The sequence below is a fragment of the Sinohyriopsis cumingii genome, chromosome 13 (assembly GCF_028554795.1).
Source record: "Sinohyriopsis cumingii isolate HCF-2022 chromosome 13, ASM2855479v2, whole genome shotgun sequence".
Classification (NCBI taxonomy): Eukaryota; Metazoa; Mollusca; class Bivalvia; order Unionida; family Unionidae; genus Sinohyriopsis; species Sinohyriopsis cumingii.
Genome location: NC_142973.1, coordinates 47,988,204 through 48,012,990, shown reverse-complemented (window position 1 = coordinate 48,012,990; position 24,787 = coordinate 47,988,204). Strand labels below are relative to the sequence as shown.

Below are 24,787 nucleotides of genomic sequence, written 5' to 3'. Positions count from 1 at the left end.
ATATCAAGTGTTTAAAAGCCCAGACTCTGAGATCTCTATCTCTAAACATCACTATTAATACCAAGTATTTTGCAATTTCGGAAATGCCTAATTGTGAAATAGAGGATCACGTGATCATGTTTAATGTAAAAGTCACATAGCTCTTGTATGTCCTTGATAAAAACCAATCACTTTACTCCGAGAAAAAGTTAAAAGTTGTTTACTTGACCCTCAATCAAGGCCAGGAACTAAGTCAAAAATAGAAACAAGTGTTTCTATTATTAGGTATCTAAGGAAAATATCAGGACAAACTGAATTTTCAGGAAAATATCAAATTCTTAGTAAACAAAATTACATTACATCGACATGTAAAGAAAATAAAAAGACTCCAAAACCCACAAACAATCAAATCAAATCAAACACAAATTAAATCAAATATAAATTAACTCGAATATATATGTAACATAGAAATAATAAAATTTTCAAAATATGACTTTCCATTCAGAAGAAGTAATAACACATTTGTCAAGATGACTGTTGTGGTGGCCATACTGTATGTCAGTTTGGTACCATTCACTCGAGCAAACTGGACATCATTATAAGTTTGCTGGTGAAAACTGTAAATATGACTTTTTTTTTCAAGCTGAGTTGTGATAAGATTTTTAAGATGGCTGCCATGGTGTGCATACTGGACATAGATCAGTACCATTTTATTTTGGACCATCTAGACAGAATAAGAAGCCCTTGAGTGAAAACCTCATGTTGATACAACCTTCTATTCAAGAGGAATATTGATAAGAAGATTTTCATGATGACTGCCATGAAAGCCATATTGGATATCAGATCAGCACCATTTTCACTGATCTTAGTGAAAACCCCATGTTGATGTGACCATCCATGTAGAAGCAGTAGTAAGAGCCAGGCAACCATATTTTCAAAGCTGGTTGCCCACGTACAACCATAAATTCTCAAGGTATTTCTACCCCTGTGTTATGTCTTGCTATAATGAAAAACAATAGACAGGTATGTACCCCAAGAAATCATTAGAGTGATGAACAGGTCCAAATACTTTAATAATCATAGGCAATTGCAAGGCAATTGCACATTTCTCTGATGAATATACATTTTAAAATCTAAAGTTACTTTGGTTTATTTAACCCTTAACCTCATAGAGCATAGTTACAAAGTGCAGTGCGCTATAAATAGAACACCTGTTACACTATACGACCCCATACGCATAGGCGTGCCTGTGAACTGTTAAGCAATGTAGTGTATGTTACGTTTAACAGCAATTTTAACCATTTTACATTTCTGGTACACATCTATTATATGTGGAAAAATTTAAGAGTAAAGTCCGAATGTTAAAGCTGTTTAATTATTTTTCACGGAAGAATTTTTTATGTGCTTTAAAATCAAGAGAGAACTCACTCACCATCATGTCAGTGACCAACCGTAGCTGCCATTTCTCATACTCGAAATTTACAAGTTTTTTGTCTGCGTCTACATCACTAAGTCATCTGAATTTGATAATTTATAAAAACTAATTGCTGCCTACATCAATATCAGAGCCTTTACCTAAGTTATTGAATCTTTCATGGTTGTGATTCTAATCGTGAAAACTTCGTACGTACTGAACGAAATCTGCGAACACCATTTTGGAGAGTGGAGATTATGACCCATTTACTTTAAAGAGCCGATATCGACCAGTGCATAAACAGCAACCATGTGATCTGATGTAATTGTCATTTGCAGAAATGAATGTAGTATCTTTTATGGGGGTTTTCCCCGAAGGTGGTGCTACGAAAACCAGCTCAAAATGGCTGATGTTTACAGCCAGCGTCAAAAGGCGCTTCCATGCGAATGGAGTAGAGGCGTCAAAAGGCACTTCCATGCGAATGGAGTAGAAGCGTCCAAAGATGCTTGCATGAGGTAAAGGGTTAATAGTCAGATCAACCCAAAGAAATTTTATGCAACAGACTTGTCCAGATGAACATTAGACTGCTTAGAAAAGAAATGAACAAACCTGTTCTACTGGTGCTGGTACAGGTGCAGGTGCAGATACTGGAGTGGAATCCTGAAATAAAACAAACTTGACTGCTTAACTATTTTAACCTTTAAAGAAACACAGAAAAAGCTCTTCTGATGCTTTGTGTCATTTTTCAATTAATAAGTAAACTACAAATGACATCATTCCAGGTGGATAATTTCACTGACATATTCATTATAAATAGTGGCTGAGGCTAAATATTTGTGTTCACTGAAAATCAGAACTACTGAAATAAAACAAACCCTTTAACTATCTGACCCCAAAATTAATAGACTTGGGTTTTTTTTACAATTATGAAAAACATTTTTGTTTATTACAATTTAAGAAATCCTCACTATAATTAATAAGCAGAAACAAAATTAACAGACAAAATTTTAAGACAAACTGGGGCCATTACCTTCTAAACTTCTGCCAGAAAATACTGAAAATTGAATTTCACTTTGGTTTTCTTAAAGTAAATGTTAATACCAAATTTGTTTACAATGGATAAGATCTTTGAATGGGTACTGAGTGAAAATGAAACAAGTATGAAAGTCTACATGAAACTGGGATAATAACCCCATATAATTTTGCTGGGGAAAAGGTGAAAATTATACTTGACATAGATCCATTTAATGTAAAACCTCATGTTAATTTTATCACAATCCATAATGTCCTTCAAAGTTACAACTCTCAATGAATATTTATTCTTCTCACACAAACTTTCATAAAATCTGAAAGTGTTTTGTTTTTTCACAAAAAAATACAACTTAAGGAGACATATAATAAAATCCATAATGCAGATTATTTTGGTGAACAAAATCATCTGTACAGACTATGTGATTTGGGTCTCATTAGGTGGGGATGTACCGTGAAATGCATGAGCTTCTTGGGAACAATGCCGAGTTTTCTTCTGCAAAATAACCAGCCAGGTTATTGTGCCAACGGGTCAGTCAGGCTCTAGATATTTCAGCTTTAATTGTATTAGGGTAAATGGTTTAAATTTATCTAACTTTTTCTATGCAAATCTTACCATCTCAATCTTTTTTCTACTTACCAGTATTCATCTTTCTATCCATGTTTCTTTCTTACCTATCAAGCCATTCATCCATCCATCTCCATCTATCAACATATTCTAGCAATCCATCAATTTGCCCATCCATATATCTAGTATTTATAAACAATTAGATGTAAGTGTGCCTTCAATTACTCATCTGGCTGACTGTCAAATGCAACAGCTGTTAGGAAAGAAATCTGAGTCAATCAGATACTTGATGATAAAATTTCTTCCAATGTTGTTGATTGATATGTTAAGAAAACAACTGTTTCAAGGTTTCACCATCTTCTGTACCTTCGTCCAAATTCAATGGAACAATATAATATCATCATGCTGAAAAACCTATCTGCCAGAATTCTTTCTACTTTCAACCAACAACTAAATGTTTAACTCCTAACTTTCTGCAAGACATGATTTTCAGTTTCTACTGGTCTGCCAAAGTGCAAACCATGTGGAAATTTCTTCAAATACAGTATCTTGGACAAAGAATTTGCTCAATAGTACACTATACAATTATGTACCTCTGATTTGATGAGATGAAATTTTATGAACTAGTAAAGTTCAAACTAACTGAAATAGAGGTCCATGTGATAGGTTTACTGGTTAATAAAATACATATTCACAAAATAAACGTCTAGAATTGTCTTATAATATGATTTATCACTGGATTTTGGAATAGTGAACACTCCATTTCGGCTCAATGATACAATTGAATTCATTCTGATGTCATGTAAATTCAATGACATACATGTACCACAAGCTGAGCATAATGATTATAAATCACAAGACATGCTAACAAATCAGTAATAATCTCTCAAAGGAATCATGTAATAAAATCAATTTATTCCATTTCTTGCAAATTTAGTGATGAATTTCAATTAGGTGATAGTAAATGTAGGAAAATCCTCAAGATTCATATCTTTAACCAAAAATACAGATCATTGACAACTGTGTTTTTGTTTATTTTGACCTTCAATGTTTTTATTTTTCAGTAAATATCATACACATGTTAAATAGCTTATAGCCCAGAGGTTGGTATCCTACAGAAGACATGTCACATCCTGTGGCACATCAAGAGGTTCTATGTGGCATGCAAAGGGCAGCCAAAAATCAGCTGAATTAAATGAATACAAATAAAATAATAACAATTTTATTGCAAGTAACCCCCTCAATAAAAATCTGCAAGCCAATTGCTGTCAGCTAGTCACAGGGATACAGGCACTGGAAAGGCTAACACTGCTCTAGGTGATCTCTGCAAGTATGCTTCAGGGGACTGCCTAGCTGTTTGGCTCAGGGGTTAATGTGTTAACAGTGTTATTCTCTTACTCAGGTGGCACGCGCTCGTTCACCTTGTACTTAATCTGGAAAAAGTGGCATGCTATGTAAAATAGGTTGCTGACCCTTACTATAGCCTCTGAAATTATTTTTGAAGGAATGGAAACTGTTATTTTGCAACCATGTAATGAAAACATCAACAATAATGCTACAATTTAATTTTGATGAATGTCGTTTGAGAACATATGAAATTTGTATCTTGCCAGTCAAACTAATGGACAATACTGGATCAGGTATAAGGTTGAATATTTTCATACAGAAAAAAAACAAAACAAGATAAATGCTTCAGAAAATAATTACATAACAAGAAAATGAAAATGTAAAGCATTAAGTCTTCCGCAAGATGTTGAGCTATCAAACAGCAACAGTGACTGAAGCATGGCAGCTGCATTGTCAAAATACTTGACAAGAGAAAGGCCAAACACTTAGGCCTAATATGGCAGCAATTGATAAGATTAACAGCATTAGCCACTGGGTTTCATTTCATGCTTTACAAAACATGTGATATGAAAATTGCATACACATATGAATACATTAAACTAAAAACTGCACTGAAGTATGATAAATCCTGTCTGAAGAGGATAACAAGTGATAAAAAAAGATTGTCCTTTGTGAACATAAGTCCTTTAAATAAAAGTGGAAGTTTATCATAAATTAAGAGAAAGGTAATTTGTAAATGTTGCCCTTTATGAGGAAGTCTCATTTATCTGGACATGTCCACTAAGACAAGTTTCAATATATATGTGCACACCATCCCCTTATTTGAAATAAACAAATATACAGTTTATAAGTAATAGCTGATACTTCTATCAAATAAAAAAGTACAATAAATGAAAATGCACCGTCTCTGTGTTTAACACCTATCCATATAAAATTCTGATACTGAGACATTGGGAAGTGGAAGTATTGAAGAAATAAAAGATGGTGGTAACATGATATGACAATTATTGAAAACTGTTATGACCTGTGTTGTAATCTACAACTTCTGCTATGTAAAATATTTCACTTAAGTGAAAATACCTTATGCAAACGGATGATTGTGCCCTTACAACCATCCACTCGACATATTTTAAGATACCTGCTATTGTATGTGCTCACTTCTGAAATAGTAAATCAACACGTATGGCAATATTTAATTAACAAATACAATTTCTGGATTATGGACATTAAAATCATCATCACAAAATTGTGCAATTGAGAATTATAGAGAAATTAAAAGGGGGGGGGGTCTCCAATGACCAGAGCCAAAAAGGAAAGTTAGGAAAGTGTCAATTTTTTCTCGATAATGTAAATCAGTCACTAGGGTACTTGGATAAATTATGTCAAAATGATCAAATGTTTTCATCAAATCTGCTTTATGTGGTTGTGCACTAAGAGTTGTCATGCAAAATGCTGGTTATTGGTACAAATACTGGTTTCAAAGACATAAGGAAATTAAAGATTGGTAAATACTGTTTCTTAAAGCAAGGTTCAGGACAGAGAACTCGACACTCTGATTGGTGCATGAAATCTGGAATGTTCACATGGAAACAAGGATACGGTCTGCTAATGAACCTGAACTGGCACAATGAATCTACTATGAAAATATAATGTTCTTCAAATGCTGTTGGTTGCATATGATATAAACAACTTTATCAAGGTTTCTGTATTTTAGCATCATCCTCCCTGTCCAATATACTGACCAATGCCAGAATGCATTATGTTTCAGTCAAAGTTGGTAAACTTCTGTTAAGTGTTTTAAGTATTTTTTGTGGTGATGTTATTTAAAATCACAGAACAGATCCTCACTATTTGTATAAATTTCAAAGGCCTTTAAGCTCAAAAACATTTTGTCAAATTTGGTCAAATTTTGCTTAGAAGTTTTACAAAAGCTGCTAAAGATTTGTTACGTCTTGTAGTGGCTGTCATATCTGATGGTGTATTGGAATGATCTGCACAAATCTAAAAACCTTTCAAGCCAGAATGATTTCTATCAAATTTGGTGATATTCTGACAAGTGGCTTGTGATAAGATGCCACTGAAAGAATAGTTTATTCATAGTAATTTGCAAACAAATTTGCTGGCAAATTAGCATTTCTATAAATCTGTAAGCCCTTTATGTCAGATGCCGTCTGACAAATTTGATTAAATTCGGTTTCATGGCTTTTTGGGAAGTAAAGGTCTTTCTATTTTTAGCAATGGTAACCACAGATTGTCAATTGCACAAATCAAATAGAATTTCATGCGAGGAAACTTTTGGTCAAATTCTGTCTGCAATCCTTTATGAAGTTGTTACAAGGTTTTTCCTGCTTTTACTTATACAGGCCATAACTGATGGTAGACTGGCATCATCTATATGAAGCCAAAAGCTCTTTTTGCCATGGTGCTGTCAGATTTGGTCAAATTCTGTTCAGTGATTTTGAGAAGTCATCATTTAACTTTGTTTTCTTCTTTCTTTTGTAACAATGATCATATTTTGTTTGTGGGTCAGCATTATTTGTACAAACCTGAAAACCCTAAATGCCAGGATACATTATGTACAAATTTGGCTAAAACATGCTCCATTATTTTAAAAAAATTTAATTTTGTATTTGTAAAAAAGTTAAAAATAGCAAATGTTGAGGACAACAGATGAGAGATGAAGCACAACAGACAGGCATGTCTGACACAGTGCCATACAATAAACTCACTCGATACTTGACTTTATGACTTAAGTGAGTTAAAATGATAGACAAAGCAATGGTGCATAGGAGATAAGAACAGTAACTAGTGCAGAAAGAAAGAGAACTTGTTCAAACAAGGACAGTTTGGGATCAGGTATGATGGCAGGCAAATGAAAAGAATTGGAGTGTAAGGCTGTACAGACTAAATATGAACACTATATGTGCTATAACAAAATACTGATACATGTGTGGTGCGATAATGATACTGTGACTTTTTAATGAACTGTAGCTACATAAACTAAGGAAACATCCAAACTTTCTGTTATGGTTTTATTGCAGTAGCTAACTTTAGACTCTGTACTGTAGGCCTAAAACTTTTAATCTCTTCTCTTTAAACCTTCCTATGATTATTTCAAATCCTATGGCATAAGATCTTTCAAAAGATCAAAATCAGTCACTGCTGAAAAGCATCACATTATTTATTCTATCACCAGAAGGGAAAAGTTAGAAAAGAGTTCAATTCTAATGTAAGACTGGTATCATATATATATATATATATATATATATATATATATATATATATATATATATATATATATATATATATATATATATATCAAATCCTGAAATTAGTTCATAAACTGGACCAACAGAAAGTTTGGTTTGGTAGCTAATGGTAGCCTGTATATTTTAAACATGCAACTATTTTACTTCAATGCTATTTACAACAATGAAAACCTTTTGTATACTGTACAAAAACAATATTTCTGAATAAAAAAATCTTGTTATGTTTCAGAAAAGAATCCTACATTTACAAAACTTTTTTAACTAAAACAGTTTGACATTTCTCTAATTTTGTTCAGAAGAACATTAGAACCATTAAACTTAAAGTACTGTCTAAAACTTTTGTCAATAACAAAGATGCACTCCTTGTACGTTATCAGCAGACTGGATCTAGGTTGAGTTTGAGTCAGCAATTAACACTGAAAGGAATACAGGCCAAAAATAAAAATTTTAAAGGACCCAATCTCTGCATAAAGAGTATGATTATGTATTCCAAGTAGTTTTGTATAGACTATTAAAATCCTTTCAAGGTCCTTTAATTGTTATTTTCATATGTTCAATGTTAAAATGCTTTCTAAAATGGTTTGGAATGATAGATACATATGTTGAAATATAGGTAATACATAGATATATACATATATGGAATGCATATGCAGCATCAAAGCACTGATGACAGGTGGGTTAGATGCATGGCTAACATATATATGGAGCATTTATATTTTTGATGTTACCTCCTCGTCATAGCCTCTCCGCCTTCGTGGTCGAGATGAGGAAGTGTCCTGTAACCATGTAACCAGAGCACGTGAAAAACACAACCTTCACAACACATTCCAAATGCCAAAACCTGTTACTTCATGAACTAGCCGTTAAACTACCTTCATCATGCAATAACATGTATGTAAGGGCTTCAAATATAAGCACACATCATACATGTATTTAAATCATCAAAAAATTAAACATACTGCATTACTGTTTATTATTTTTTATGCATAGTGGTCATTCGTATTATATTAGTTACTGACATTCTAGATATAAAGGTGATGTTTGCTTGCTTAATAAAAACTACTGTTAATCATTTTAGTATTCTTTAAAACAACATTCTTTAATTAAATTCAACATTAAATCCATACAGCAGCACATTTGTAGTTAAGCAGTTATCATAGACAAACTCCTAACAGATGCATTTTCCAGAACAGATTTAAACATCAAATTTTATCTTTTGATAACAATCCCCCTGCAAACTTGGGATTCGTAAATTAGCCTGGTGTGCCATCCTATACACTGTAAGAGGCAACTAATGGAGATAGGAGCTGCTGTGGCATGGTAGTTAGCAAACTGAACTTGCAATAAAGGTATGGGTTCAAATCAGCATGGATTAGCTTACACTGTGTGTCCTTGGGCAAGGCACTTAACTCTTACTACCCCTGCACTAAATAACCCACTTATATTGATGTGCTCCAAACAAAATCAATCTGATAACAAACCTGTCTAACCCTACACTAAGCTTGTGAATGATCCAACTGTACTTGTATTACATCAATATACAAATGACATAGTGGTGTGTTACTATAACACTGCTCAAAAGAGCCATAAAAGTTTACCTTGAAATAGGCAAGGTCGCCTTATACAAAGTTAATTATAAACAGTATTACTATTATTTACCTGCCTTATTAAAAGGGACTTTGTTATCTGATATACCATTATAATATGTCAAAATTAAGTGGAGCACTGTGCCTTGCCTACCCTGTTGATGACTTGCCTCAAGGTAGTCTCTAGAACTTGAATTTATTTCACTTTGAATAGTCATTCATCTCTGTAAAGGGTAATTTTGAAGTTGAATACATCCATGCAGTTTCATGAATGTCAATGCATCGGCATTTGAGATAATGGAGGTTAATGTGAAAATGTTAATGCTCAGTGTTCACACAAAATCTTGAAATTGCTGATACTGACACCAACACCACTGCCAGGAAAGTGATATCAGTATTTCACCTGTTTCACAGGCTGCCCACATGAGTGCTATATGCCCAATGTAATTTCTTTCTGAAATGCATTAAGTTTTCAAGAACTGATCCTAACTACTACTGAAAGTGTTAAACAATAGTCCCATGAAGTGATTGTTGCTTTACTGGGTGAAAAGAATTCCAGGAATTCGAGAAAAGACCATTTCTTTTTGACTGATGAGTGCTGAACTCATTTCTGATATTTTTTAGTGATAACAAGATTGTCAAATTAGCTGCTGTCGTAAGCATATTATGTGTCAGATTGACATAATATTCATTTAAGACAACAACAAAAAACATCATTAGAAGTTATTTGGTGAAAACTCCATTTTATTAATCATCCATTCAGGGGGAGTAGCGACTAGATTTTCAAACCAACCATTTTGTATGTACAACTGGCATGATTTTCATTTAGGACCAACTAGGCATCATATTAAGACTCCTGGTGAAAACCCCATGTTGATATACCCATCCATTTTGAAAAAGATATAACAATATTTTCCATAGAGTCACCACACTGGCCATGTTGAGTGTAAGTTATTTAGGACCAACTAGACACCATATCAAAATGACTTTCCATTTTTGAGGAGTGGTGAAAACAAGATTTTCAAGATAGCCATTTTGGTGGCCATACTGGATCTCAGATCAGCACCATTTTCATTTAGGATCAAATGGACATAATAAGTCTTTTAGTAAAACTTCATGTTGATATAACCAACCATTCAGGAAGAGTAGTGATAACAGGATTTTCAAGGCGGCTGCTGTGTGGTGTCCATATTGGATTTCAAATCAGCACTATTTTCTTGTAGGACCAACTGTACATCTGAAGAAGTCTTCAGTGTGAAAAATGCACACTGATATGACTTTCTGTTCAGGAAGAGTTGTGATAATATTTTTGAGATGGCTGCCACAGTGGCCATATTGGATGTTGTAACAGCAGTATTTTCATTCAGGACCAAATGGACACCATAAAAAGTCTTTTAGTGAAAGCCCTATGTCAAATTTAGTTGTTCCAGAAACATGATATTCAAGATGGTGGCCATAATGGATGTCAAATTAGCACCACTCATTTAGGACCAACTAGACAGCAAAATAAAGTGCAAACTCCATGATGATATAGCTATCCATTCTGGAGGTGTAGCAATAACAAGATGGTTATTAGTGAAAGCAAGTCATAATGATCATTAAGGTCAAGTGATATGTCAAAAGTGTATTAGTAGCAAACCATTTTCATTTGGAAAATAAATCATATTTAACCACCAGTATCAACATGTAAAAGAACTGAGGAACTCTCTCAGAAACACTTTAATGCAGGAGTCAAAGGTGAAAATAATTCCATTAAATTCTGTATCTATTAATGCATTTAATTACTGCATTATCTATTTAACGACAACGAAAATTCACAAAATCAAGTTTTTCATTATAGGTCTTCAGAAAGAAACCCTTTTCATCATACAATTCAATACTATACTTTATTTCAAATGACACTCTACCTCGTAAGAATCTTCCTCTTGCTGTTGTCGACGACTGCGACGACTAGTGAAAGAACTTTCCTCCTCCGCTGGAGCAGATTCTACCTCACCAGATCTGTAATCAAAAAAGGTCATGGCATTAGTTGCTATTCTTACACAAGTTCATATTCTCATTGCCTTATCAACACTAAATGACTCCAAAAAATTCACACCTGCTCAAATCTTTTATTATTTTCTACCCATACCCCTAGATGGCATGAAAATGAAAGGGAAGGAGACAAATGAAACTGGTTATTTTCACACTGGATATGATGATTAAATTTCACTGCAGATTCCATGCATTTCTCTATATTAATGGCCAGAAGCAAATGGAATCAAAAGAAAACACACCCATTTCTTTCTGTCTTCACTTCATGCAATGCTTTTTATTTTGAATATTATATTCTGATTTAATATAACAATCAACAGCTTTAAATTTGGACACACATAGGTCTGAAGAATGTTACTGGATCTGTATGAAGCTGCTTACTGAATTATTGTTGACTTCAATTTCAATTAGACATGCAAACTGATAACTTTGTTTATCAATTAACACTTTTATTCATTCCAACATGTCTAATAAAAAATAAGTTCAAAAAGGAATGTTATCAAGGTTAAACCTATTTATTAGAATTAAACTGGGTTGAAAACCCATGCAAATATGACATTTGAATAGTTATAAAATAATAGAGATTCAAGCATCACTCTAAATTTATGGTATGCATGGCCAAAAGAAATTAAGTAATGCCAAGGAATTTAACAGAAAATATGAAAATGAAAGAAAGACATCATAAGTAAATGATAAAATTGTATGATTAGAGGTTGAAAGTGACAGAAATGAAGATATGAAGACCATTACATTACCTTGTGAAAGCAGTTTGTCTGAATAAGTGCTCCTGCAATTTATCTACCAAGAGGAACAACAAATTGTGTCCTGCAATACTTTTAAACTGCAGCCATTAGGACCTTTTGATCAAATGCAAAATGAAAGTAGTATTTTTTTTAAAAACAAAAAAATACAGAACTGTCTTTTTGTTGGGTCTCTAAAACGAAACTTCTATCAGGAAAATGTACTGTAAGAATTTCAGTTGATGGCATAGTTCAAACTATTCAACAATTAAAACCATAAAAATCTCTGTGTCATCCAATGGTTTGATGCCACACTGTGACTCGAAGGGGCTGTTGACATATTTGTATTGAATTTGGACATAGAAAAATGTATACAAAACCACCTACCTTCAATAATCATAAACAGTTAGGTGCTTTTTGCTAATTACAATTGTTAAATTAGTTGTAGCTATGTTTTAGTTTCATGAGGATATGACAAATTTAACCCAATGGGTGCAACTGTAAAGGAACAAACAATATTAGTGTTTACCTTAAGAACCATATGAACGGTTTATCAGGAAGAGATGGAATTTAAATGGAAACAAAATTATGGGCGTACAGAAAAAAATCATGTACATTTGCTTTCCTGATAGTGAAGAAAATATACAGATCACATGTATTCTACAGGTAAATGCTCAAACCAACTGTTCTTAAGGCTATACATGACATATTTCAGTCCAAATCATGACTTTACCAGTGGCCCAGATGCTAATATGCACAGATCAATATTTACATTCACCAAACAACAAAGACAAATGTAGGTTACTTTTTCAGTCTTAACACATTAACCCCTGGTGATGAGTTTATGTGGCAGGAGTTAATAGCCTACTGCTGAGCTCTGTAGCATCAAGGTCATGTATGATAAACTAAAGTGGGTGGTATTATAGAAAGGTAGACAGATGTAGCTCTACAATGATATCAAATAATCTGGAATTTCTAGTTGCACTAAAAAACACAAAGGGAAAAACCTCATTTTTTGGACCTGATTTTTTCCTACCCAAAATTCGCCTGTGGTCGGAATCCAATTCTGTGTCTGTATTTTAGACTTTTTGGTCTCAGATCTAAGGCAGACCAGTATGAACTACAAACAGACAGATGAACCTTTGCAAAAAGTAGGATAAGATGGGCATTTGGAATAAAGAGTGGTCTCCATATGAAAATAATGGGTCCAATAAGCACAAAAAAATATTAAAAAAATAGAACTCCAACTTTTACCCTACTGCTCATACGCAAGCCAAATAGCCAATGAAAAGTGATGTTTCTAACAAAACTAGGCATTATGTTACTGGAAGATCACGTGGAAGTTGATGTATTTGGATGTATTCAGAAATAGCTTTCAAAATGTGTTTCCTACTCGAATTTCAGACGAAAACGACAAAAACCTCCAGAGGTTAATGTGTTAATAAGCACATTTTTCAAATCTTCTCAATACCAGATCTTTCTTATTATACACTTTAGAAATGTGCAATAACCAGAAAAATACATAAATGATCAGACCTAAGCAAGTGTAACATAGTTTTCATTGAACTTGGAATTCAAATTCATTAAAAATATGTAAACAGGCCCTTTAACATTATCTTGCATCAGTGTTCCATCTTCATCTTGTTATGCTTTATGACACAGGTTTCTTTCTTTATTTTTTTTCTTGCCCACTTTTTATATAAAGATGCACAATTGTATTACTATATTTTGAGTTGCTTCTACAAGATCACTTATTCTTACAAGCTATGAGATCAGTGAAGGAGAAAACAATTTCCCCAAAGACTTGTATGTAACATGTACAAAAACAGCAGCCTCTGCTTGAATATATTGTTCCTCTTGCCTTATCCTGGCTTCCCGTCTCTCCCGTCGACGACGTTCCAGCTCATCTTCCCCATTAAACTGTGATAACCCTGCCGCTCTGCGATAATATCAACAAAAGTCACACAAGTTAGAAGCACACACTTGGAAAGCATCACAGAATTTTTTTAAATCATAAAGGATCATCATGCGAAATTTAGTACTTTTGTTTTCATGGTATGGAACTAAAGCTCTAAAGAAGTTGGGGAATCCATGCAATGGCTATTAAGGGTAATGCCACCAATTATTCCACAATATGCCATATGATATATGGTTCCCTGCTGAATCAATGTTAAAGGTAATTTAATTATCCATAATTACACATGCATTATATAATGTCTCATTTATCTACAAGTTTTGCATAATTTTCTTTATCACTGCTAGAAATCCAAAGTTTCATCAACTTTGAACAATTAATAAACCACCATTCACATCATTTTTCATACACTTCTTTGGTCATGTGTAGGTGAACAGACAATTTAGGCCATTCTTTGCCATGATAACAAGCTAAAAAGAAATCACTTAGAGATGATATACATCTCAGGTCCTCTGCTTATGTAAATACTCTGGGTGGCAAAAATAATACTTTTTTTTGTCCAAAAACATTTTAAATTCCTTAATTTGGTGTCTGAAAACAAACATGAGAAGATAAATTTGCCACCCCTATCCCAGCCATAACAAGATTACTGTTAGCTCATATGATGATGTGCTGCCTTTAAACAAAAAAAGTATGTTTTCTAACACTATGGGAAATTTTGATTTAATAAAGACAATTTGATATACACTTGTAAACTGACAGATGACTACTTACATTTGTGTAGAGTGATGTATAATGCATTAAGTACCATACATGTATATGAAAAATCCATCAATCTGAGTATAGGTCAAATGTTAGAAAATTCATGTATCAGTCACATCATGTTAGAAAACACAAACAACGAATACAAAATGGTAGTCCCCCTTTGATCTATATTCCATTGTCAGTAAACACATTACTAAATAATTTACTATGATATTCAATGTTACCAATAGCACAAGGATGTATAGCTGCTGTTTACATTCTTCATGTACATTTAAATTGGCCTAGATTTTGATCTGCATGAGAAAACTACTGTCTTTATTTCAAATGTAAAATAATGTAAAACAAAAAATAGTGAATGCAAAAAATTTCATGTTTCAAAAGGCACTTCTACCCAACTTGTATGTCATGTGCATCTAGTTTGGCTGAAATACCCTGTTCAGTTTGTGAGTCATACTCTGAAATGAAAATGTTTGACAGTACTCTATGGCTGATTGCCCTCATTTTTTATGTTACTTATGCCATGCTTAGTTTCTATGGTAACATAAACAATAAGCACCCTGAACATAATTTTAGTAAAGCATGTCCTTGGGAAATGTTTTGCCAAACATGATGCAAAACTGACCCAGCAGTCTTTGAGAAGAAGTTGAAAAATGGAAATGCTGGATAACGGATTCATGGCCATTATATAAGCTTACATTAGGTCAGGTGAGATAAAAATGTTCAACCAAAGAAAATTCTAAGTATCAAAATACACCTCTGAACAACTTGTTTTGCAAGTGTACCAAGTTTCATTGAAATATTTTGAACAGACTGTGAATTGTAATCCAGCAAATGACCATTTTACAGATGGCCAACAAACAGAGAGACAAAGAAAGAGATGTATGACCCTATTCACCTCCATATTACATGCATTGAGATCAAAAATAAATACCAATATTTTCAGTACCAATATTTTTACAATCCCACATACAGCACACGTTTCTGTAGTTTTACTGATGTCATATTGCAAGACCACAATACCAATGCACAAAGCAAATTCAGTGAATTCTGTCCCAAATCAACCATGGTGATATAATCAATGTATACAATGACATAATCTTCTTGCGAACCTTGTCGCCACTGTCAAGATACAAGGTGGTCCAAGAATGTAACCAAATTTCATGTCTCTGTCTCAAAGGATATTAGAGCAAAAGTGCATAAAAGTGGAAGAAATTGATCAGTGACTTCAACAATAAAACTTTGAATGTGACATTTGATATGCCATCAAAATTAGTAATGTAACTGTACCATGGTTTACCATTGAAGATCAAACAGCTGCTATGATATCAAGCCAAAACAAAAGCAACCATTCAATCTATATATACCCATGATCATGATCATGATCATGAAAGTTACAGGACCCAACTGCGGAATGCAAATCTTCTAGTGATAATAAATAATACAAGTGAAACAAACCTCAGTCATTTCTCTCAAACAGCAGAAAAGTTAAAGATAAGTGAGATACTTTCTAATTTCAATGAAATAAGTATACCAAATTTTATCCCCGAACCTGAAAGGGCTCTCAAAGTTTACAGCTAATATGAATGAATGTAAACCTAAAATAATGACCAGCGACCTTGATCCTGAAAGTTTTATCCCTAAATCTCGAACTGCTTTTAAGTTATAGACCAAAACATAGAAACATTAAGCTGTGACCTTGACAATGAAAATATAACTCCAATGGTGTAAACAAAACATCTTGTAAGCTAGAACATCTGAGTGGATAAAGGAAAGTGAAATGGAACATTTCAAATATTAACCAGTGATCCTGACCATGAAAAGATAACCCCCAATGTGGTTTGTTATAGATATTCTAACAATGACGCACAAATATACTTTCATCCATTGATTTCAAATGGCTGGAAACTTACAAGATGGAAAGGACAGGAAAATGGGGTATGATTTAAATAAAGACACAAAAAGGTATATCATGAAGTGAAACCATATTTTTCTCATCAGCTGAAAAATGAAATAAAGTAAAAGAAATAATTAGCAATGACAGAACTAAAGCGAGTCATTTAATGATATCCATGCATTGAACACATTTTACAAGAATCTGACTTGTACTCAAGCTTTATATTGTCTAAGTTTGCACTTAATTTTTCCTACATCAATCTCTAATAATCCAAGAATTTTTGTCTTTTAATATTCTGTACCAAGAACACTATTTTTATTTCAAATGTGAAAAATATGCTCTTAACAATCATCTGAAAACTATATTATTTTTCAATATATTTATTCATCAAAATAGCAATATAACTATGGCATATTGGAGATAATACATTATTAGGGATTAGGGCTTCATGACATTCAACAAATGCATGTGTCAAACAAACTTCTAACTAAAAGTCATCGATCATTCAAGTTCTTTGGGAAAAAAATTGTCAATGTTAATCGTGTTTATTTTCTTCTCACAGTTCTCTGAAGTACAGAAAAAAATATGCAATGAATCATATCAGAACACATATATTGTGTTACGTATCATCTTGCAACTCTATTGTATCTTTATGTCCCTACTGTCAAGAAAACTATACTATTCTAAGATAAGAGATCATTTGATATGTTTGGACTCAGCAGTACTTGCCTGTCAAATCTATCTTCACAACAAAGCTGACACAGAAAAATGGTATTTCCAGCTAAGTACTTGATACAATTTACTGAATAAATTTCAATTCAGGCTGTCGTCAAAAATATGTCTGATTATTCTGTTTGTTTAAGGAGCCAAGGGAAGAGTATTCAGAAAGATTTATATTATTTAGATGTGGAATTCTCAATCTAGAAAACAACTAAGAACTATCACTTTGAAAAATGATATTCTTACCGGCTTATAAGAATCCAGTCAAAAGAATTATTATGAATACATGCAAAGTAGAGTCATCAGCTTTGTGATTAAAAAAAATTGTCAGACAAAAATGTTTGCGCAAGTGTCTTAATGATGATCCTGTGCAATATATAATTAAATCTACTGTGAACTATCACCTCCTGCACTGATGATCAAATAATATGAAAAAATACAACCAGTCTTTACATACTGAAAAGAAATGCGTGCTTGGCAAGTTTTGGTATAACCTGTATATATCCATAAAATACACTGATATGCATGCAGTCTGTAGCTTTGCATATGGGAACTATGAATGGCTGTCATGAATTAAACTCATTAATTCCAAAACTAAGCAAATTTTCATATTTCTTTTTATCATGTTGTCAAATAGGAATATTTTTGCATTATGCCAGTCGTCTGGAGAATCTGAAATTACTTTTTATTTTGATCAGTTTAAACAAACTCTATGTAATCCTGCCACACAAGTTCAGATCGGAATGATGAGTCACATGACCATGTAAATTTGTGTGTGAAAGAATTAATACCTTTTTTCCCTCTGCTTATTTACTAATGATATTTAAAAGGTTTCTCACACTAGTGAGAACTTTTTTATTATCTTTACAAGAATAAGCATTATTTTGCACCCCAAGTTCTTTAGCAATCATGCTACAATAGCCTCAAGACTTCTGGGATATTCTTTTCACAGTGTGGCAATTGTGTGGAACAATAGATACATATATAGGTTGTTGCATCAATGAAAGTCCATTAACATCAGTATATCCCTGATAACACCCTCACTATCATGTATTTTAAGCTGGGTAGCACAAGCTGAATCTATCAATTCAAATCCTGACAGGATGTTTCTGAAATGAAGATCACTCTAAAAGCCACTTTACTTTGATCTAAAAGAAGATTTAATTTCCCTTCAGCATATCTCTATTTCTGACATAGCTGTTCTATTTTTAGGTCCCTGCATTTCTGTGAGCTGTTTAAAGTCGTGTTGTTTCTCTCAATCCCCTTTCATTTCCAACATCTTGGCTTTTGTAGTACCATAACAGTTTTGAACAGTTTCCAAGGCAGTCTGGCCAGGGCCCATAACTATGTCAGCTTGTCATCATATTGATTTTATTTACTAACTTTCAGTGCCAGTTCAACTTGCATTGCTGTTGAGCAGTAAATATTTCTGTCAGATCTGTTTATTAGTTGCATTCTTCCATGCTGATTATTCTCAAAAATATGCAACTAGTTTAGACCACATGGTTGCATAAGAAACTTGCAAACATGTCCAAAATGCAAACAAAAGAAAAGAATATTGAGAATTGTTAATTATCCAAGAACAATTTGATAGCAAACATGTATAACATTTAAAGCTCACAACCATTTACAAACTATAAGCACACTCTCAATCCTCTAAGAGATGAATTAACTTCATGCTTTATGAATGCACTTCAATAGTTAACTTATCTTCTGTTGCTATTTCTTCATTATAACAAAATTTAGGCAAAGCATGGATAATAAGAGTCAAAAATGTTCATACATACTAGAATACATTTAGGAAATTATATAAATGGCAAAAAGTTGCAAATACAAGTCAGATAGCTTCTTGTACTTCCAACAGTCTCTGACTAAACAAAGACTCCCTACTGACACTCCACAGTCCTAAACAAAAATTTCCAGGAATCTATGAAAAATCTGTTTATTTTGTCCTTTTATTCTTTTAATTGCTGTGCAGTGAAACCATCTAAGATATTCTTTAGAAACTCCAAAATACTAATTTTGTAAACAAGTTTGCTTTTCTGTATGAGGATGTTGTTGTTGTGGGGTTTAACGCCATTTTTCAGCACACGATAGGCTATACATGGCGGTCAGTATTAATGGTGAAGGAAGAATCCGGGAAAACCCCAGAAAGAACCATCAACCATCGAGAAGCTACTGGCAAACTTTCTCACATACTCACACTGGCCGAATCCGAGACTCGAACCCACGCAGACAGAGGTGAGATGGCAGTGATCCGTAATGGAGAGCACTTTAGACCACTCGGCCACTCGGGGCCCCTCTGTATGAAGTAACATCTTTACAAGTTACCTGTAAATGCAGTAAATTTTTCTTTGTTATGGTCTTTGAACCTGAACGAGATATGGTCAATGAAGTTCTCTCAGACAAGGTGAAGATATACCCACATGCTACATTTGGTTAGGCACATAATTACTTTTTTTTTAAAAATAAAACAAATAAAGTTATTGATTTGGCATCATACAAGCTATTCTTCAGATATATGGACAAATTGGGTTTGATAAAAGTCCACTCATAATTGTTTATGCTATCATGCTGACAATACACTACAGTTGCCGAGAGAGGGTTTAAGTCAACAGGAAGAGTGTCTGACTCATAATCCATTGGTTGCAGGTTCAATAACCGCCCTAACCAGCCAGGGTCAGATGTCTCAGTGTGTTCTTGGGAAAAAATTTTGCTTCCATTTCCTCAGCATGATATAACCAATATTTTGAATGTGTTATTAAAAACCAACCAACCAAATGATACAGCTAAAAAACCCAAGTCAAGACCTTTGACCTTACATTCAATGTCATAGTACTGACTATCAACCTGTTTACTGAAATGAAACCAAATATAACACCTGGTCAAAATTCATTTGCACATGTAAAAGTCAATGTTTTTCATAAACACAATGAAGTACAAAAGGCAAGCAATGACCTTTGACTTGATGCCACAGTCAATGAAGACTAACTTTAAAACTCTTTCAAAAAGCCAAACTCATAAGAAGTCTTCATGAAAGTTATAAATGACATAACCATTCATTCTTTAAGAATATCAATAACAGATCTGACCCAATATGATTTAGGACCAACCATCACAAGTCTTTTGGTGAAAATCCCATGTCGATACAACCATTTGTTCAGAAAGAGAAGGAACAAGAAGATTTTTAAGACAGTCATCATGGCAGCTATGTTGATGGTCAAATCAGCAATGACTAAATTTCCAAGATGGCCAACATGACAGCCATTTGGTAATCTGGCCCTGTATTCACTAAAGTCCGAAACTTGAGATCATACACAAACTGAAATTCTGATAACTTACAATAAATAAACGAACTAAAATACATGAGACAAAGTAGCAATACATTTAAGATACAGATGTTCATTAAATATGCATAATTTATTTTAAAAATTCTTCATTAAATATGCATAATTTATTTTAAAAATTCTTCAAACAGAACAACTATGACAAAGGTAATATCGAGTTTGTGTCAGCAATGAAGTCAATGAATTTTTTGAAAACAGGGCCTGATCAGCACCATTTTCACTAATACCATGAAAATATCATAAGGAGTCTTTTAGTTAAAACCCATGTTGATACAGCCATCTCTTCTGATGAAATAGCAAAAAAAAGATTGTCAAGATTACCTGATCAGTACAATTGTCATTTAAGATAGTCTGTCACTGTCTTGACCCTGGGATCAATTAGCAGAACAGTTTTAAAAAAAAACACTTAAAATAATCACAAATAAAATTCAATATTTGTTCAATAAGGGAAATAAAGAATAAAGAGTGAGCCTACATTTCACTGAACTTCTGTTCCCTTTCCAGTCGTCTTTTTACAGGCATATCCTCGAAGTCCTCACCATAATTTGTTGGGGATTTCAAACCATTCATGTCATTTCTGCACATGCAAACAGGCCATGCAAAAAAACAAAAACAAAAACAAAAGATTCAATGTAAATCTATTCTAGTGACAAATATTAACATTCATGCAAATATTGTGTTGTGAATAACAATTTAAGCTCATATCATTTAGATCACACACAAGAAAGAAATCATACTTAACAAAGATGGAAATTCATGCAAACATTTATTATTGTGAAATGGCCATTATAAATCACAATTATCTCAAACAGGTAACTGTGACATGCAAATTAGTAATATGAAAGAAACCCATGAATTTACCATTATTCATAGGTTATGAATTTTCTTCATTTAGTTGCTGCGAACCATGCATTTAAAGGCTCAGCAAAACAAATTAAAGTACTGATGTAATTTGATTCCAAAACCACAAAAACTGATAGCCTCAAAAATAAGAGTTCATCGTATTTTTTCTGGAATGACATAACGCTAAAGAGTTAATTTTCTATTTCTGGCCATATATTTTCCAAAAATTCTTGTACTCCTGTGAATAAAAATGGGGTATAATATTTCAAGTTTGGTGGAACTTGAAAAATGAGGAGCTAACTAAATGCATGAAGCAATGGCTTTTGCATGTACTAATATGGATGTATTTCCTCTAAAAACAATTCACGCACTGTCAGAAAAACTGCCTTTTTACCAACAAACTTCTTCTGGTACATCCAAGAAACCCAGAAATTTAAGAATTATCCATCCTTATGGGAACTGGATTTTTTTGGGCCCATTTTGAGAAATAGTAGTTCCAATGGCAAGATATAACTGTCATCATAATTGACCTTCACTCATATAATTAATTATTATGTAAATTAATTGAAACAAAAATAATGACTGACTGCTTGATCTCCATCTTAGGAACAATATTATCTCAATAAAAACATGTACTTATGCTTTGTGAAAGTGGTTTTTTCATGTCTTTAAACTAATCACAGGAAACAAGCTTGAGTATTCAGTAAGCACCCAAATTTTATCAGCATGAGAGTTAGACAATGTGCACTGTGCATCCCACCAATTATAAAATTATTTTTAACTGGTCTAAACCTACTCATTACAGAAATGCATTATCATGTAGCTACCTGTTTAAAGTGGCCAACTGACCTACATCATTGAACATAAAAGTAGATTCTGACGACAATGATTTTAAGAGTTTTAAATTTCCTAAACTGAAAGCCAAAATCTGTAACTCAAAAACCACTGAACCAAATCACTTATGACAGCTGGAGTCCTTATTAAGCCTTTCATGTCATAAATTATAAATACAAGAGGAATCTAAAAATTTTGGTACCATACTGTATTCTAGACTCTTTTCCATGATGACTCAAGAAAAAAGATCAAAGTATCCATGATATTTATATGGAACTCAAAAGTCAACAGCGAAGATAATCAAGGTTTACTACTGATAAAAATGATGTAATAAATAATGCTCAATTCATCCAACACCTTGATAACAGCCTAGTTACCAAGTCTTCATTAAAATCGAGTAGTGAATACCCATTCTTGAGTAGTTAAGAATTTCATCTAATCAGATACTTGGCTCTTGTTCATCATAAACTTCATTCAGTATCTTGATAACAGATGCCTATTCACAAAATCTGAAAACAATCTGAAAAGAAATAGAACTGCAAAAAAGTTGACAATCACAGTCAATCATATACAAGCTCATATTATTCATATGCATACTAACAGATCCCAATCCCAACTGCATTCATCCATGAGCTTAGATCACAGTGATAAAAGGCCAGAGCTGGATTTAGGCGTAAGCTAAACAAACTATGCATATGTTCACTAATATTATCTATCCAATATATTTTATATAAATTACAAAATTTACATTGTAAATTGGCACAAAATTGCCCAAGTTCAGTTGTTACACAGCTTTATTCTCTGTTAACACTTACCAAATAGGGCCTCTACAGCTTCCCATAGCTTTGGGCCTCACCATGTCTAAATCCAACCCTGTAAAAGGCTATATTCCAAGTCCATTCAAAAGGACATCAAAATTAAGGCATCCAAAGATACCAAGCTGAGCTAATCAGGTGCAAATCACCTCATCATTAGCATGAATCTTGCTCACTGTTAAAATTATCTGAGATCTTGATAATATAAGGCCATAGTCCAAGTCTGATCAAATCACTATAATTTAATTTTTTAAAATATATTTTTACATATGAAAGAAGAATTTATACAAGATAGACTGGTACACTTGTACATAGTTTATCAGATTTATAACTGAGAGTTCTTGGGCTATACTTATGGTTGCTACTAGTCTGAGATTACTGGTACTCTGACCCTTCCCATGCCAATTTTAGATATTTTGACATTTGTGCTAGGGTGTGGGGTTGGACCAATTGCCTGGAGAAAAGATGGAATTTGCTGCCACCATGCAGTGCTGGCATAGGATAGCCACTTACTAGCGGGCCTAGCAAGCTTAAACAGTGGTGGCAAATTCCAACTGTTCAATAGGTAATTGGCTCAGACCCCGCACCCCAACATAAATGTCAAAATATGCAAAATAGGGTGTGAAGGACCAGAAAACAACTTGGACAAGGGTCTTACATGTGAATAACCTCAAAATAAATCTTTCAAAATTCAAGTTCTGGGAGTTTTAAAGCTCATTAAAACATTTTTTTTTATCTTTTTCTTGTATAAGTTCTGAATTTCTCTCCTCCTCCCCCCCCCCCCCCCCCCCCCCCCCCCGGACTGCTCAGAGCTAGTCACTTGTTTCATTCAAAGGTTTTATTCCATGCATAAGAAAACTTTGGAGAAAACTTCAGATACCTGTATCCTAAGATTCACCAAGTATAAGTGCATAAGGCCTCATGCAGGAGATGGTCCATAAATACAGTCCTGCAGATTCACCTTGAGGTTCAGAATTTGCCTACAGAGGTAAGGACAGGAGCTTTGGTTATTCTTGGATGCCCACAAGAATTTTATGTTCCATGTGGAGAAGATCTGTCTGTTTGTCTATATGCATGCATGTATGTATGTGTGGATGAATGGATGGACATATATATGTATGTATAAAATGGCACATCATACCCATCCTGGCTATATAGTGCTGAGAAAAACAAGTAAGCAAAATTGTTAAGTTGAAGCCCCATGCCAAAAATAACACAAAGAACACAAACCTCTCCAATCAAAGTAAATTTCCACCATGAGATAAAAGATACAAACTAAAGATGTTGCAAATCCCTGTAAATAGGCATCCAAACAAGCAAAGGCAAAAAAGGGCAGAATCCTTCACATAAAAGTTCACTTTTATATATACTGCAACCTTTTAAAAGGACCAGTTGGAACACCACCACAGGATGCAACTCACAGCAACCTGGCTACTACCACTAGTCATCTCTTATACATAAAGGTGCATCTGGCCTTCTATACATCCCTGAACCAGGCATTTGTGTAGTTCAGCAGAATGTTTGTATGACAGTTTTGAAAGGAGTAGGAAAACATTTCTGACCTGAACCAAACAGTGGACAAATCTTGTACTTACTTTTCACAGCTTTTCAAATAGATTTGTGATTTATTTTCCGTTCTTTTTTTCAACCTGGATTGGGAGATTAAAGTACTTGCATGTAACTTGTAT

General features: G+C 33.6%; 1 protein-coding gene across 17 annotated transcripts in view; it reads right to left on the bottom strand.

Annotated features, from left to right (window-relative positions):
- The window catches only part of LOC149785499 (uncharacterized), a 207,307-nt gene that overhangs the window by 82,416 nt on the left and 100,104 nt on the right, over positions 1-24,787 (bottom strand). For 7 of the 17 annotated variants that reach the window (XM_089979287.1, XM_089979288.1, XM_089979286.1 and 4 more), the window contains 5 exons: positions 21,083-21,184; positions 13,828-13,905; positions 11,100-11,193; positions 8,335-8,382; positions 2,003-2,053 (listed from right to left, as the gene is read on the bottom strand). In XM_089979287.1, the coding sequence (XP_089835413.1) occupies positions 2,003-2,053; positions 8,335-8,382; positions 11,100-11,193; positions 13,828-13,905; positions 21,083-21,184 (373 nt within the window). The remainder of the gene's footprint in view (positions 1-2,002; positions 2,054-8,334; positions 8,383-11,099; positions 11,194-13,827; positions 13,906-21,082; positions 21,185-24,787) is intronic. The other 10 variants (XM_089979294.1, XM_089979297.1, XM_089979293.1 and 7 more) reach the window with 4 other exon arrangements.